Source organism: Drosophila willistoni (assembly GCF_018902025.1).
Source record: "Drosophila willistoni isolate 14030-0811.24 chromosome 2R unlocalized genomic scaffold, UCI_dwil_1.1 Seg167, whole genome shotgun sequence".
NCBI classification, from domain to species: Eukaryota; Metazoa; Arthropoda; class Insecta; order Diptera; family Drosophilidae; genus Drosophila; species Drosophila willistoni.
Window position 1 is genome coordinate 17,832,600 of NW_025814050.1, and position 15,916 is coordinate 17,848,515.

Here is a 15,916-nt window from a genome sequence, read left to right on the forward strand (position 1 = left end):
AATATTTATATGTTCCTGCTCTCAACTATTATTGTGGCAGCACTTTGTCTTTTGGCTTGACAAAAACCGCGACTCCTCCATACGTTGTTTACATGTGTATGTATATATTATTTTGCGGTAGCCATGTGGGAGTTTGGCATTGTGGGCGTGGCAACCAAGACACGTTTTGGCAATGAACACGACCAGGCCGCACGTGTGTTTATTTTTATTTGTGTGGCCCACAAAAGGTGAATGTGAAAAGACGAAACAAAGACGAAAAATGAAAAGCAAATGGCGATGGCAAGACGGAATTGTAGGAGGATATACAGAGAGAGAGAGAAACTCCATGGCAAAAAATTTATGTTACGAGCAGCTCATAAACGTCACAGGCAGCACGGCTTGGGCTGATTGAATTTTTACATTGCCTGCTTTATATATTTTCCTTTTTTTTTGGTGGGTGGCGGGGACTGTTGTAAATAGTAACTGAGAAAACTAATTGAAAATTTTCCAAAGGAAATATATCGAGAAGGAGCTGCAAAGCAATCTTTGCATATATGTGTAACAAATGTGTATTAATTAAAATTAAATATTTATACAATTTTGTCAGCAAAGAAAAACTTATGGAGATGCCTAGCTGAAACACTAGACAACAGCTTGCAAGTTATGTGATTCGATGATAAATTAAATTAGCATTAAATGCAATTGAGCGACACTTGACCCAATTCTGAATATGATGCAGAAGTCTATCTCATCAAATCATGCATTAGGGCTGATTGAGAGAGCTTGTTAAGATTGATGACTTTTAAGGATAAAGTAATGTCCTTTGGCTTGTAGATATGTGCATATGTACATATATACTACTCACTAGCTCTTACACATTTTGTTAATTAATATGCGCGTTTAAGTGGCAAAGATAATAAAAGTAGTTCCACTTTTATTCTTCAAGTCGCAGCAGCCTTTTTTTGTTTATAGTGTAAAAACAAACAAATTATTCGTTATTATTCGTAACCACCATCGTGTCTATTATCCCCGACGGAACTACCTTTCAGTATTGCTTCATCGTGGCCACCTACGTCGGATATATAATATTGGATATTAAAGTTACTTTTTCGCATTTTTAGCTTGGTCTTAAAATTGATTAAGAAAATAACAAATTATCGTTATATTAAAGATGCAAATATATGTACATATAGTCCAGAATTTTATCCATTGTCTCTGATACAACTTCCTTTCAGTATCACTTTATCAAGATGAAGTAGTCAGAAATAAATGGTTACTATATAAGTAAATATATTTTACTTAATTTACAATTATTTAAATTATTAATATTATAATTAATTATTATATTAATTATTAATTAACCTCATAATTTTATAAAATTTATTTTTCTTTAAAATTTCACTTAAAATGTTTTAGAGGGTAAGTCTTATAAGGTAAAGCGGTATTATCCATTGGCCTTTATTCGAAAGTACTTACTTGTAAGTAATGATAAATGCTGATAGTATACAAAACTAACTACGTAACTCCATTCATTCAATACATAATAGCAAATAAATTAAAATAAGTATAAGATGGGGTAATGACCATTTTGGGAACTACTTCTATGAATGGTTAGTAAGAATAAAACAAAATTCAGCTTCAAGCTTCTTGACAATCGTGTTTCTTTTAAGGGCAAAGAGAGATGTCTATAATTTTACTGTCAAATATGTTCTAAAAATTTAATCATACCTTATAGAATACATAACCTTGTGTATCTTGGATGATACAAAAAATCTTTTCACATTAAGATACCATTATTTGCCTTTCTCAATTTGTCTTGTCTTTGTCTTACTTATTTGTCTTGTTCGACTCAGATGTAGGATAATGTGAAGAATCTTGTTGACATTAACTAACCAAAATACTATAAATATTTACTTTAATTTAGCATTATTACCACTCTGGTGGGTTAAATTGTGTTGTGCAGTGTAATTTAAGTACATTTTTAATACCTACATTTTGCTTGGTTAACGCCTTAAGATATTCACTTCGTTGTACCTCATATGCAATTACTTATGCAAGCAACATTTCTTTCTGCCCATTTCTTTCTTTATTTTAACAATGTTTGTTTAAAGCAAACGTTTGCTCTTGGCCTGGTTTGCTTACAACCCATCGCGGACCCTAACACATCTACACCAATTCTTTACGCTTTGCCTAAGGTAAACAGCATCATTTAAAAAATGAAAAGCAAAGGAAAATAGAGAGTAAACCCCAAGCACCTGTGATACTAAAGGAGGTTTTCTTTCTTTTAGCAGGATGCGGGCTATTAACAACGTGGCCACTTCATTCAAATTAAGTATACGGCATGTGGTGTTCGCCTTCACCTACAGTTCAGTGCTTCAACACTCTTACCACTCTCATCCATTCATTGCGCCGTATCTGTTGTCCCTTCCTGCCTACGTGATGTCTACCACAAAAACGTCTTTCGCCTTTTTGCTCACTGTTCAAATTTTAATCGCATTTCTTTTGGTCGTTGTCGTTGTCCTTTTGCCTTTCAACTGCTTGTCCTTCGGCTTCGACAGCTGCAAAACGGGGAAAAGAGTGAGTGAAAAGGGTTCCATCAGCCAGTTCAGTTTGTTTCTTCTTTCTTCCCGCCAACCAGCCAGCCAGCCATCACGTCACTCGCTCATTTGTTTTTGTCTTCCTTTATGCGCTCTGCGTTTGGCCGCAAAATGAAAATGGAAATTGGTTTTCTCATTCTGCTTACTTTTGAAGCAACAAAAACAGTTACAGTTACAGTAACAGTAGCGGGCAACGGCAACAACAACATTCATTTAAAATGTAAATAAAGTGACAAATTACCTGAATTAGTGACACAACGTTCAACGCGTTCTCGCTTTGCCTCCTCATTTCGGCCATCATTGGGTTCACTTCTTCGTGTTTTTTTTTGTTTCAGCGCTATTTGCTTTTGTTTTTATGGTGAAAATGACCAATGTTGTTGCCTTTGTTTTCTGCTGATGCCTAATACTGTTTATTTTGTTTAGGCCAAGCTAATTTCATTCAGTTTAAAGAGGGCAATTGAAAGCGGTTGAGTTTCTTTTTGGGGTAAATTGGAATAAATGTGAGAGGAAGATATTTAGAAAGTGTTTTTTTTTTCTGGTATTCTTTAATCACTTGGAAAATGCATAGCCACTTATTTTAATTTTAAATCTGAATAAATCTTATTATATTTATAAGCTACTCTATTATTTAGTTAATCAATATGTAAATGTTTTTTCATATGCTTGTATTCATGGGGGTTTTCCGATAAAGTAACAATCTGAAATTATTGCAGGGAAATCTATTTAAAGTTATCCTTCACTTATTTAATTAGTACCTATTTATATTACAATATTATTTTGAGTAGGTATAATAGACTAACTTTAATTTTTTTAAATTTATATTTTCGTACTGTAGGAAGGACAAAAATCCATAATATTAATGTTATAGTGGATTTTGTTAGGAGGCTAAAAAAAAAAGATGGTCCTAATTGGCAGTCAATTTTTATTTTTGTAAAATCACCGAGAATGCAATTTAATACTTTCTATTTTAAAAATTATTAAGAGTTCCTTCTTTGTTAAATGAGATCTATTGTATGCATTGTTTTTTAAATATGGGATACAAACTTATAAATGTGAATAAGATGAATAAGCTACTTCAATTTTAAAATTTTAAAGTACTTTAATCCCTTTTTATAAAAGAAGGAATATGAATTGCAAGTGTTATGTTAGCTTTTGATATAATTTGCGAAACTTTCACATTTAGATATTATGTAGTAGACTGGATAAACGTTTTTGAGTGACTCTACTGATTTATTTTGAGGATTGAGGATGAGAAAATTTGTGTCCTTGAAGTGTTTTTTGGTTTTCCTCAAACTTTGCTTCTTATACCGATTTCTAGAAGGTTTAACCCTTAAAATTACTGCCCGGTCTGCGGTTTAGACACAGACTGCTTTATATAAGATTGTTTATATAAGATACTGCTTTAAATAAGATACTGATTTGAAATGTACATCGAAATAGAAGAATATTTATTTGATACCACAAAGTACTTCAAATTTCCATATAGAATATGCAAATAAATATAATCAAGAATAAATAAATGAATAATATCATTATATCACATTTATTTCCTTCCTCTTCATGTCTATGGTGAACTCAGGGATTTAACTCTTCATATAAACTTGTGCTCTGTTCCTGCGTTCCATTTAAGCGGCTTGCAAATGCGACAGCATAACTTTAAAGCAGTTTGCCCAGCGAGCTATTAAATTCAATTATTGCCTGAGCGCAATATTGAATCAGTAAGAAATCAACAAGGAAGGACCAAAACTTAAGACCTTCGCACAGCTGTCGTGTAAATATTTAATTTACGAAATTCCATAATAAAATTTGCCCTTTCTTTTTTTTTGCTTTTCTTTTCTGTTTGTGTTGGTGTTGCTAAAGAAGAACAAGACGGGAGGTGGGGGTGGCGTCGCCGTCTGTTGTTGTTGTTATTGGGTGGGTGGGTGCTGGTGGTGGGGTGGTGTGATGTGGTGTAGCTTTAAGGCAGCTGGGCTTTCCATTTCGCATGCCAATTGTGTGGCAAGTGTCAAAATAATAACAAGCGGCAACAGAATCTTTACCCCACCCCGTCCCGGAGTCTCTCATTTGGTGAGGCAAAGAATGCCAAGTGTCAAAATATTTCGGCAATTTTTTTTATGTTAATTTTCTATTAATAAAATAAATATTAAATCAGTGTGCATTGGAGTTGAGGGTGACAAATGTCAATGTGGAACCCGCCCCCATTTCCCTTCTAAGTTGCAGACAAAAAGCGGACGACTTTATTAGAGCAGCGAAAACCACTAATTTATCCCCAGAGAGTTGAGGATTGAAGAAGGGCTGCTACTTTCCACCCCCTCAACAAGCTTGGTCTCAGCGGGTGGTGAGGGCTTTGATTTGAGCTTTTCTCAGATTTCTCTTCTCTCTTTCTCTCTGCTCCCCTTTAATATTCGTTTTTCTTTTCTTTCTGTTGCCTCAATTTAAATTTCATAAATTTCAGATGCTAAGCCAATTTGTTGGCTGAACAAAGTCTTATTAAATTTTAGCATTTGAGTCGTTGATTTTTATGGTCTCTGTGGCATTTTGTTTTATAATTGTTATGGCCAAGCGGCAGCAACAACTCTTGCTCGACAGCCCTTAACCCCTTGGCATCTTATTGGGCTGCTTAGCGGCTCATTAGCCGAATTTTATGTCTTAGACCATAATTTGTAGATGGCAATGCCAATGCTGTTGTAAAACTTTTCTCGGCTATAAACGGAGGCAGCAGCAGCACCCAAGAAAGTGGCAATGCCGCAAAGATGATTTCCAAACTGCGCCTAGAAGCGGGCCATAAAAAATTGTTGCCGCCGCCGCTGCTGCTGCTGCTGGCGGTGTTAAAATTAAAGGCAAGGTAAAGAACCAAGAAAAACCAATTACCAACATGGCGAATTTTAAAGATGTTATTTTATCTAATTTCGTTTGTTATATGAAATTTTATTACTTACAAGTTTAAGACCAAAGATTCAATCTACCATCAAAACAAACAGGCTAAAGTTATATGTAAAAGCAAACAGAAGTTCTTAAGAGTATTTATTATCATAATTTCGGTGCTTTAACATAACCAAAGACTTGCTTTTATTTTAATAGCCCAGAAAAGCAGCTTTCTCTTACTTAGGAAGCCATTTTAAACTGGTTTTAAAATTAATTTTGCTGATTTAAGAAGTTTATTGAAGTTCAGTGAGTACCTAAGTAACTCGATTTTATGTTTAGTTTTAAATAGGTTTAGTTAATGGATAATTCAATACTTCCTCACTCTTGAATACGTATGTGAAATCAATTAAGTATCTAAGTCATTCAAATAAATCACTTGCAGCAGCTTTTTTCTTATTCAATTTCTAGTTTAGTTTCCTTCTAACTATATGGACTATATATTTGCATTAAAATAAAGTAGCCAAGAAATATGTTTGCCATAAGAGATATTCACGGATAGTCCCCCAAAGCAAAGTTAAAATGTGACAAGAAAAATCGAGTAAATCCTTTTGGAGCATAACAAGGTAACAAAACTTTCGTTCGAAGTGAACCCAACCCTTTTCCAGCCAGATTCATTTCAATTCGCTGCAGTGCATTATGACTTTTTGGGCCAAAACAGAGTCATTCTTTCCTTTTCACTCCATCTGTTTGTAGCCCGTCTCATGTCTTCTTCTATCCAAAAGGAGAAACAATTTGGCCGACAGCTCTTTTGCCTTTTTGCATATTTGCAAGGCGCATAACTGTCTGCTACAGTCAGTTTTTGCAGCCGTTGATCCCGGAATGTGCAATTCGCTCTCCCTTTATGTCTCTGGGTGATGCTGTGTGAGTGTGTGTGTGTGTGTGTGTGGAAACGGAAGCTACTTGTTGGGTTAATGACGTCGTAAAAATGGCTGCAACTGCAGATGCTGCACTGTTGCTGTTGTGCTGTGAGAACTGACACCATTTGTCGGAGGCCTCCAAGGGAGTCGCAGTTGTGTTGAGGGGAAGACATAATAATTACGAGCAGTTACTCCGATCTCTTTGCCTCCCTTTCTATCTCCCAGGTGTTTAGTTTCCTACTTTTAGACACGACTTAAAATTTTAGTTGCATACCCGCAGGGGTTCTTAAAACGTTACAGAAATTCCCTTTAAAACTAGAAAGCGTGCCTTGACTTTAAATTTATATTGCAAATGTTGGAAACTGAAAACATTTCAGTTGTATTTTTTAACTAGAAGTTTCAAAATTAAAGTGCACTATCCTGTTTCCAAATCTGTGGAGTTTAGGTTAGTAAAAATCCATGTGAAAACATTTACGATTTCGCTTTTCAATTGCTTTAATGCATTCAGATTTAAAACTATGTGCGGCGGTTTCGGTTGTGGCAGCTATGGCTATGGACCTTCTGGACCCTGCGGGCCTTGGTTCGGTGGAGCATATTATGGATGCAGCCGTTCATCCTACTGCGGCTACTCCGGCTGCTATGGACCACGGGGCTGTGGACCATGCGGTCCAGCATGCTGGCCCTATGGCCTGTATACTTGCTAAACTTCAGAAAGATTTCGGGAATCAATAATCAAACCGTTGATGGATAATGAACGTAAAGCACCTTCAGTGAGTATCCTTTTGTCCTAGCTAAATTGAAATTTTTCTGACAGGCGAAACAAAGCACCGCACGTTGGCAATAAAAATTTCAAAGGTGAAAGAGCAGCGCCGCACACACACACACATGCACAATTCAATAAAGGGTTTTGTACGGGGGAGTAGCACTTGACGATTGTAAACAAAACTCTAATTTGAATGCTTCAGACGAATGTGCGCCTTTTTCTGATGTGTGTGTGTGTGTGTGTGTGTGTGTGGGTGGGTGTTTATAGGTGAGAGGGAGCATTTAGGGGTACAAGCGGATTTCGTTTTGCAGAGGCCTCTCCGTCTGCTATCGGTTTCCATGGCCGATTCGCTGAAAAGCGCCAAAAGAAAACGCAGGTGTAATTGAATGCTAGGATAAAGCGAGGGAGAAAGAGACGCGAAGAAGGTAATACATGCCTGCGATACCCCACTGTGTCTATATGTGTGATTTTTATTACGAAATTCTTCGTGCTTTGTGTTCATTGTTTATTTGACTGCAAGAGATGAGAGAGAAATGAGAGAACAAGGAGTGGTGGTGGAGTTGGTGGCTGACACAGGAGAATTTGCTTTGGCACCAATTTGTAAGGACTCCCCTCTGAGTGGTCCATAAAAAAATTTACCATATGCACAGCTTGAAATAAGTTTTTTTACGCTACCGAATTTTCTCACTGTAGATGAATATGAAAATTTTTAAATCAATTTTTCTCCTTGCAGGTGTGCCCTTTGATTAAATTGAAGCATTTTTTAGCTTAAACAGAGAAAACACATACTAAATTCATTAGTTACGATGACTGTGCTTAAAGCATAAACCCATTAGGATTTTAATTGGCGGCTGCAAAGTTCTGGCGCATTTCAATCGCATACAATTGAAGTATTGCTACCTACAACGAATGTTGACGCGAAAAATTTATATTATTAAAAATTTGCTGCAAGTAACTCGTTCAAATTGATGTAGTTTTAATGGAGAAAAAACAACAAATTTTAAAGGATTCTTGAAAATTGTTTGAATTTTTTTTTAGAATTTTTCAAGATTTATATATTATAAACTTCTAATGCATTAGTTTTATACAAGCAAAGAAATATGTGACTATGCGAACATATGGTATTCTATATTTGACTAATAACTCAAATGGCTTGCATACTTTTAGGCTTCACTTTAGTTTTTTGGTCATTTGGATATCCATAATCGGTTATGTTGATTATTATATTTGTGGGTTTTCTTCTGTAAATATAAAAATCTTTTTTATTATAAAGTTTGCTTCAGAATTCAAGTTATCTTTAAAAATATGTAAATACTGGGCACACAAAAGGCAAAGACCCAATAAAAGTGCCAAAAACTTATTACTATTAGTATGGTAAGAAACTGCATCTTTGTTCAGTTATATTTACTAGATAATTGAATCGTACATGCTCAAGAAAAATATTTTGTAAATTACATTTCTCTCTATGAACACCAAAATCAATCCATTTAATGCGCTTAAACAAAATTTGGAAGATTTCGAATAGTTTTAAATATAATTACTTTTACGTTTGAGTTTCAACATAAACATATAAACCAAAATAATAATTTCTAAAGGGAAGTGAAAAATCATTTTCTTTCATTTAAGTATAGGGTATAAGAAATCAATTTCTTGTATCTTAAGACATTTGGTTTATGTACATGTGTATTTAAAGCTACACGTCTTTATGGCTTGCTTTCGCCAAGGTTTTTTTTAGGAGTCCTTACTGTGTGTAAAACCCTTTTACACGTACCTACAAAATTTGTCACTTAAGCCTTTGCGCCTCGTTTTCGCATTCGAGTCTTAACGTGGATGTTCATCTAAGCCACCAAAAAGACAAAAACTCTTTGGAGGGCACACACACACACACGCATACGCACACATCTTGGCTTGTTTTCACAGCCCACAAAATACTCTCATAGCTCCTCCCCGACTATTCACCAAACATGTCGCGGCAAATGGCTGGCGGCTAAAAAGTCTACGTTTACTTTGTGCGTCTTCTCCTAACAAAAAACAAAAAAAGGAAAGCAAAGTCATGTGTTTTTTGCGCTTTCCTTTTTTAGGCTTTCTCTGTTCCTGTTGCTTCGTTAAGATCCCTTTTCATTTCCTCCCCTCTACTGTCCCTCAAGGCACACCGCGCCAAAGACGATGAAGAAGAAGCAGTGTCATGCTGTGTCACGTTATTTATTTTCGAGTAATTTTTGAACTGCGAAACCCTTTTCACAGCTTACGTCTTTTCGGAAAATTAACATAAAAGAAACGTTAGGCGTGGCATATGTATGTGTCTTTTGGTGTTTTTTTTTTTGTTTAATTATTTTGTAAAACAAACTTGGAGAAGTTACGACAAAACGTAACTTTGACTTAGCTAGTCAGCTGTGCCTTCCTTTTCAGACCAGCAGCGTTATTTTATGGGCGAGACAACAAACAAGTTGACTAAGCCCATTAATACGTTGAGAGGACCCGAAACTAACCCCCTTGATAAGCCTTAAAGCGCATTGTGGTCAGTTTTACGGGGTGGTCAAAGCTTTCAAGTTTTTTTAGCCTCCCCAAATGGTGTGGCAGACGCATGCGAGAGGGTCACGCATTTCTATAACAAATACCTTAAATACTTTTTGACATTTTCACATGTGACTTTGGGGGGGCGCAAAAATAAACCGCACCAACCCCACATAAGTGCGTCGTAATTCGTTTTTGGGCTAGCCACAGTTTTGGTTGGGAGGTAATCATGTGACGCAGTGGTGAAAGTGTTTTCATTTATAGTCCTCTTTCAAAATTTAGTATGATTAAGATTTAGAGTAAACAAAAATTAGTGACCCTACTTAGTGGGCTATCGCATAATGCCTTTTTGCCGTCCAATTCAGCTTTTAGTTTTTTTTTAAGAGTACATTAAGGAACAAATGGAAAATGTTTATTTACACAGTATTGTTTTGATTACTTATCGCAATGAAACGTGTGGGATAGGAACATTTATCAGATTTAGATAAGTAATGGAAAATGATTGATTTTAAATGAAATTAAATGATAATTGGGACTTTGAAATCACATAAACAGAAATTCTTGTTACCATCCTAAAAGGGTTTCAGCGCATCCTGGAAGTTCATTTCATTGAAAACACAAATCATACACTTCTATAGCTTGTATTAGCTGTTGCATTTATTAGGTATAATATTCAATAATTTCAATTAGGCTTGTAAATCATGGTGGGGTCTGATGCAAATGTTTTAGATGTTGCAATATCTAGGCATGAGGCTGCACGCAACGCGTGTTCTCAGGCAGATCGCACATACCCTTCAATGCATTGAAGTACTTATCACCGCAGCTGACCTGCAGAGGCTTGCCATAGCGACAGATGTAGTAGTCGTTGCAACTCTTCAGGGAAGCCAACATGAAACCATCGGGTTTGTCGCGGCACACATAGTTCGTGTAGGCGGACATGCTGTTGGTTGCTGCTTGGGGAGCTACAACAGTAGCGGCCCCAGAGACAGGACGTTTCAATGAAGGACGGGCGGGTCTGACCTTAACGGACAGAGGCTTCACCTTCTGCGATGCAGCATCGGGGCAAACTGTTGTAGTGGCATCGGCGCAAACTGTTGTCGTAGTGACATCGGCGCAAACTGTTGTTGTAGTGACATCGGCGCAAACTGTTGTCGTAGTGACATCGGCGCAAACTGTTGTCGTAGTGACATCGGCGCAAACTGTTGTTGTAGTGACATCGGCGCAAACTGTTGTTGTAGTGACATCGGCGCAAACTGTTGTCGTAGTGACATCGGCGCAAACTGTTGTGGTTGTGCATGTTGTTGTTGTGGGTTCTGTTTCATTTGGTTTGCAGGTGGTTGTTGTGCATGTTGTTGTTGTGGGTTGTGTTTCATTTGGTTTGCAGGTGGTTGTTGTGCATGTTGTTGTTGTGGGTTGTGTTTCATTTGGTTTGCTGGTGGTTGGTGTGGATTCCGTGCTGCAAGTGGTTGTCGTAGGTGTTGTGCATGTTGTTGTTGTGGGTTGTGTTTCATTTGGTTTGCAAGTGGTTGTTGTGGGTTGTGTTTCATTTGGTTTGCTGGTGGTTGGTGTGGATTCCGTGCTGCAAGTGGTTGTCGTAGGTGTTGTGCATGTTGTTGTTGTGGGTTGTGTTTCATTTGGTTTGCTGGTGGTTGGTGTGGATTCCGTGCTGCAAGTGGTTGTCGTAGGTGTTGTGCATGTTGTTGTTGTGGGTTGTGTTTCATTTGGTTTGCAAGTGGTTGTTGTGGGTTGTGTTTCATTTGGTTTGCTGGTGGTTGGTGTGGATTCCGTGCTGCAAGTGGTTGTCGTAGGTGTTGTGCATGTTGTTGTTGTGGGTTGTGTTTCATTTGGTTTGCTGGTGGTTGGTGTGGATTCCGTGCTGCAAGTGGTTGTCGTAGGTGTTGTGCATGTTGTTGTTGTGGGTTGTGTTTCATTTGGTTTGCAAGTGGTTGTTGTGGGTTGTGTTTCATTTGGTTTGCTGGTGGTTGGTGTGGATTCCGTGCTGCAAGTGGTTGTCGTAGGTGTTGTGCATGTTGTTGTTGTGGGTTGTGTTTCATTTGGTTTGCAAGTGGTTGTTGTGGGTTGTGTTTCATTTGGTTTGCTGGTGGTTGGTGTGGATTCCGTGCTGCAAGTGGTTGTCGTAGGTGTTGTGCATGTTGTTGTTGTGGGTTGTGTTTCATTTGGTTTGCTGGTGGTTGGTGTGGATTCCGTGCTGCAAGTGGTTGTCGTAGGTGTTGTGCATGTTGTTGTTGTGGGTTGTGTTTCATTTGGTTTGCAAGTGGTTGTTGTGGGTTGTGTTTCATTTGGTTTGCTGGTGGTTGGTGTGGATTCCGTGCTGCAAGTGGTTGTCGTAGGTGTTGTGCATGTTGTTGTTGTGGGTTGTGTTTCATTTGGTTTGCTGGTGGTTGGTGTGGATTCCGTGCTGCAAGTGGTTGTCGTAGGTGTTGTGCATGTTGTTGTTGTGGGTTGTGTTTCATTTGGTTTGCTGGTGGTTGGTGTGGATTCCGTGCTGCAAGTGGTTGTCGTAGGTGTTGTGCATGTTGTTGTTGTGGGTTGTGTTTCATTTGGCTTGCAGGTGGTTGTTGTGGATTCCGTGCTGCAAGTGGTTGTCGTAGGTGTTGTGCATGTTGTTGTTGTTGGTTCTGCTTCATTTGGTTTGCAGGTGGTTGTCGTGGTGTCAGCTGTGGCACATGCTGTGGTTGTCTCACAATCAGTTGCAGAAGCAGCAGCATTCACCTTAACAGCTGATGTTTGCTTGACCTCAATGCATCCAGTGTTGTAGTTAACACATCCTTGGACCTTGGCATCAAAGAAACGTGAGCAGGTATTGATCAAAGCAACGCCAGATTGGCACTCATAGTACTGGGAACAACTTCCCGGGACTAAGGCACGGAAACCGTTGGCTTTATGAACGCAGACATAGCGTTGATAAAGTTGATTATTAACTTGTATAACCGATGGTTGAATTTTGGCAGCACCGATGGTGGCCACCAAAACGGCCAGACAGGCAAGAGCTGAAAGAGAATACTTGCGGGTTAGTGTTTGATCCTTACGGCATTTATTCCAATTGTTTTCATACCGAAATGAGTTTTCATGATGCGGCAGCTATTCCTTTGTGTATGTAGTTTTTGCGGCTACCGAAACTTGTCTTGAACTTTTGTACAAAGCGTTGTACTCAAATGACAATTTTGCAAGAGCCTGGAGCTCTTTTATACGATGGCCACGACCATCGCCATGACGAGATGTGTATCTATCTTATCGACAGATAGATGTCACACAGATAGCAAGCATTACAACCTTGATTTTGACTTGGGGATGCTGTTGCCTGACTCTGACTTTGCCTACTACTAACTTACTTACTTTGATGATATGCGTTATCACATTTTAATTTCTTTAATTGTTTTGTACTCAGCGGAACGGAACTAGACAACACTGAGTTCTTCCTTCCTTTCGATTGTTCAGACAAATTATCATTGATTAAGAGTCTCCAAAATGGTTGTCGTATTTGCATTAATTTCACCATAACCACTGACCATGTGGGCAGCAATACTTGAAAGTAACCTCTTTTGCTCCACTCCCACTTCTTCAAGTGCGTGTGCGTGTGTGTGTGTGTGTGTCGTTTGTATGTCTGTGTTACTATGCATGTGGTGACGTTAATTTATCAAAGGAATTTACAATTGTTTAATTAATTAGATGCATACCTTCCAATAGGCACAAAGCTTGAATGCCTGCATATATGTACATATGTACATACATAGGCAGAGGGACTGGCCAGCCAGCATGCCAGTGACCAAACGAGATATGTAGTCATGATTTGAATTTCACTTATTTGCTATCCCTGATAACAATTTGGATTCAATAGAGGTATGGAATCCATCAGCATAGTTAAAGTCATGCTATAGTTTACCCACAAGCTATGGAATTTTGCAATTGAAGCTTCATATACAAATTATTAAATGGAATAGAATATGAATGGAATTTTCGAGGATAACAATATTGGATCTGTGTTTTAAGTTGAAACGAGGCCAAGACATCGTTTAAGTTTATTAATAAGAATGACAAATTTATTCCATGAATTTTATCATAAACTTTGGGTACATCCTGTTAGATGAGAGTTGCTTTCATTTGAAGCGTAAATTCTTATCGTCCAATGATGTCATTTCCATTCAAGTTTTTATTGAAGAAAACAATTAATTTTTTGAAATAACAAAAATTTACGGAAAATTTGCAATACTAAAATGGAGTTTCCATTCGCAAATTTTAATCTCCTCCATAACATCGACCTCTGATATATCTAGTTTCAATTATTGAACTTCAAATCGATTAATGAAGGTTCTTAACTTTCTTTTCAATTGGCATTTAAGCTCATTTCATTGAACTTGAAATCTTTTTGCCATTTATTTGATGTCACATCGATTGAATGCCATTTAACTCTAGCTAATCAATGTATCTATCATTGTGCTACTCTGTACATCGATAATGTCTCGTGAACACATGTTTTTTCCCTTAGATGCGCATTCCAACTGCATGATAGATAAGAATCGATTGTATGTCGTATGTATATACTATGTATGGGTAATTACAATCAAATTGATAAGAAAATCAAAAATATGTGTATGAACCCAGATGTTCGCCGGGTTGTTTCGGGTCGTGCGTGCGTGTTTTTGTTCCACAGCCAATGTTTCATGTCACATCAAAACCAATTACCAAAGTCGACGAGGCCTATGAACAACCAACATGTATATGGTGTGATTTTTTTTTTCACCTAACACATTTTGCGTGTGTTTTTCAATTCGTGAAACAACCAAATTGTGCCCATATTGAAATATTAATACTCTATAGAAATCTACGAGATTTTTCGAAAGGTTTCTTCTAGGCTATCAAAGAGTGACTTATTTGAGAGTAAATTTCATGTCAAGTTTATAATTATTTAAAGACAAATTTGGATTCTCAAATAATTAAATATATTTATTTTAAATAAATTTCGTGAAAGTTGTGACTTTAATTATTTATATTATTTACCTTTTGAGGTGAATTAAATCCAAGGTTATGATGATCATTATCGTCAGATGCAAAAAAGAGAAGGAATTGCCTCCTAACTATTATTTCGGGAGCTACCAAATGTGTATGTGAATACTTAAATATAGTAAATAAATTTTTAAAACATTTTAACCAAACTTATATACCCTTTTTCATATTTCGTGTCAAGTGTATAAAAAAAACTGAAACAAATTTTGCTCTATAGAAAATTATGTAAAAATGTTGATAATATCGTGCGGTATAATTTGAAATTAATTTGAAGTTAAAAGCTCTATTTTTAATTTCTTGGAAATTACCAAAACATTTCGTGGCAAAAATGAAATTCTTGGAAATTTAATTAAATATTTTTCGTATTCCTGCTCTAAAAGGACTTAAAAGAAATTGTTAAGGTGAACTAAAAAGTAAAAGAAGAACTCATAAAAAAAACAGGCACAATTGTGCAAGAAGCAACAACAATTAATCGTTCGTTAATCGTCGTCTTAGACATTACGATAATTTAGTTAAACCCTTTGTAAAAGGTTAACATTTTCTAACACACATAGACTCTGATGTCGCAGACATAAAGGCCAGTTAATCAATGCTCAAAATTGTTGTATCAATAAAAAAAAAACTTTAATTATTAGAGAGACTATGATATAATATATGCATCACCTGATTTTAAACAGATTGCAGCCAATATTTTCTGATTTTGGCTTAGCTGAAGGAAACAAAGGACTCCAAAAAGGACTTTTCTTCTACAGAATCAACTTCTTCGTCTTTGCCAAACCGAGCTGTTTTACATATATTTAAATTAGACATCTAAATTATCATCAAAACCTTAACTGACGACAAAAGGAAATAATAATACATATCTCAGCTAAAAATTATTTGATTTCATTGAAATGAAGTTTCCTATTCGGACACCGGACAAATAACTGCAAACTTAAATAATATTTGACAGAAGCCAAATTGTGTGTCTAAAACTTTAACATATACATATCTATATAGATTCGTATACATAAATGCATAATTAGACCTGTCTAAATATATCCATTCGACACACAATGTTACACATAAAAAAGGGGAAACCCCAATGAAAATTAATATCAAATTAGAATTCAATTTAGGGACAAAACTAAAAATGCCAATGCGGAAAATTATCAAACGAACATTAAGAGGGGTCAGGGAGCAGGGAGTAACAACAACAACAGCAACCGATAGCAACAACTGCCAGAGCAACTTGTTAAACCATAAAAAGTGTTTGC

The 15,916-nt window shown here is 36.8% G+C and overlaps 1 protein-coding gene and 1 long non-coding RNA gene across 3 annotated transcripts; one reads left to right on the forward strand and one right to left on the reverse strand.

Annotated features, from left to right (window-relative positions):
- The first annotated feature begins 6,696 nt into the window (after window positions 1-6,696).
- Window positions 6,697-8,086, forward strand: LOC111518631. 2 transcript variants are annotated; one of them, XR_006954162.1, is made up of 3 exons: window positions 6,697-6,803; window positions 6,903-7,128; window positions 7,855-8,086. It is a non-coding gene; the product is annotated as an uncharacterized LOC111518631 (long non-coding RNA). The 2 variants fall into 2 exon arrangements; XR_002724031.2 differs by having other exon boundaries at window positions 6,698-6,803; window positions 6,867-7,128.
- Window positions 8,087-10,260: 2,174 nt separating this feature from the next.
- Window positions 10,261-12,798, reverse strand: LOC6642600 (mucin-5AC). Its single transcript, XM_047010486.1, has 2 exons — window positions 12,712-12,798; window positions 10,261-12,646 (listed from the first exon to the last, which is right to left on the reverse strand). Exons 1-2 carry the CDS (start codon window positions 12,725-12,727, stop codon window positions 10,377-10,379), a joined length of 2,286 nt encoding a protein of 761 aa, XP_046866442.1. The 5' UTR covers window positions 12,728-12,798; the 3' UTR covers window positions 10,261-10,376.
- Between the last annotated feature and the right edge of the window lie 3,118 nt (window positions 12,799-15,916).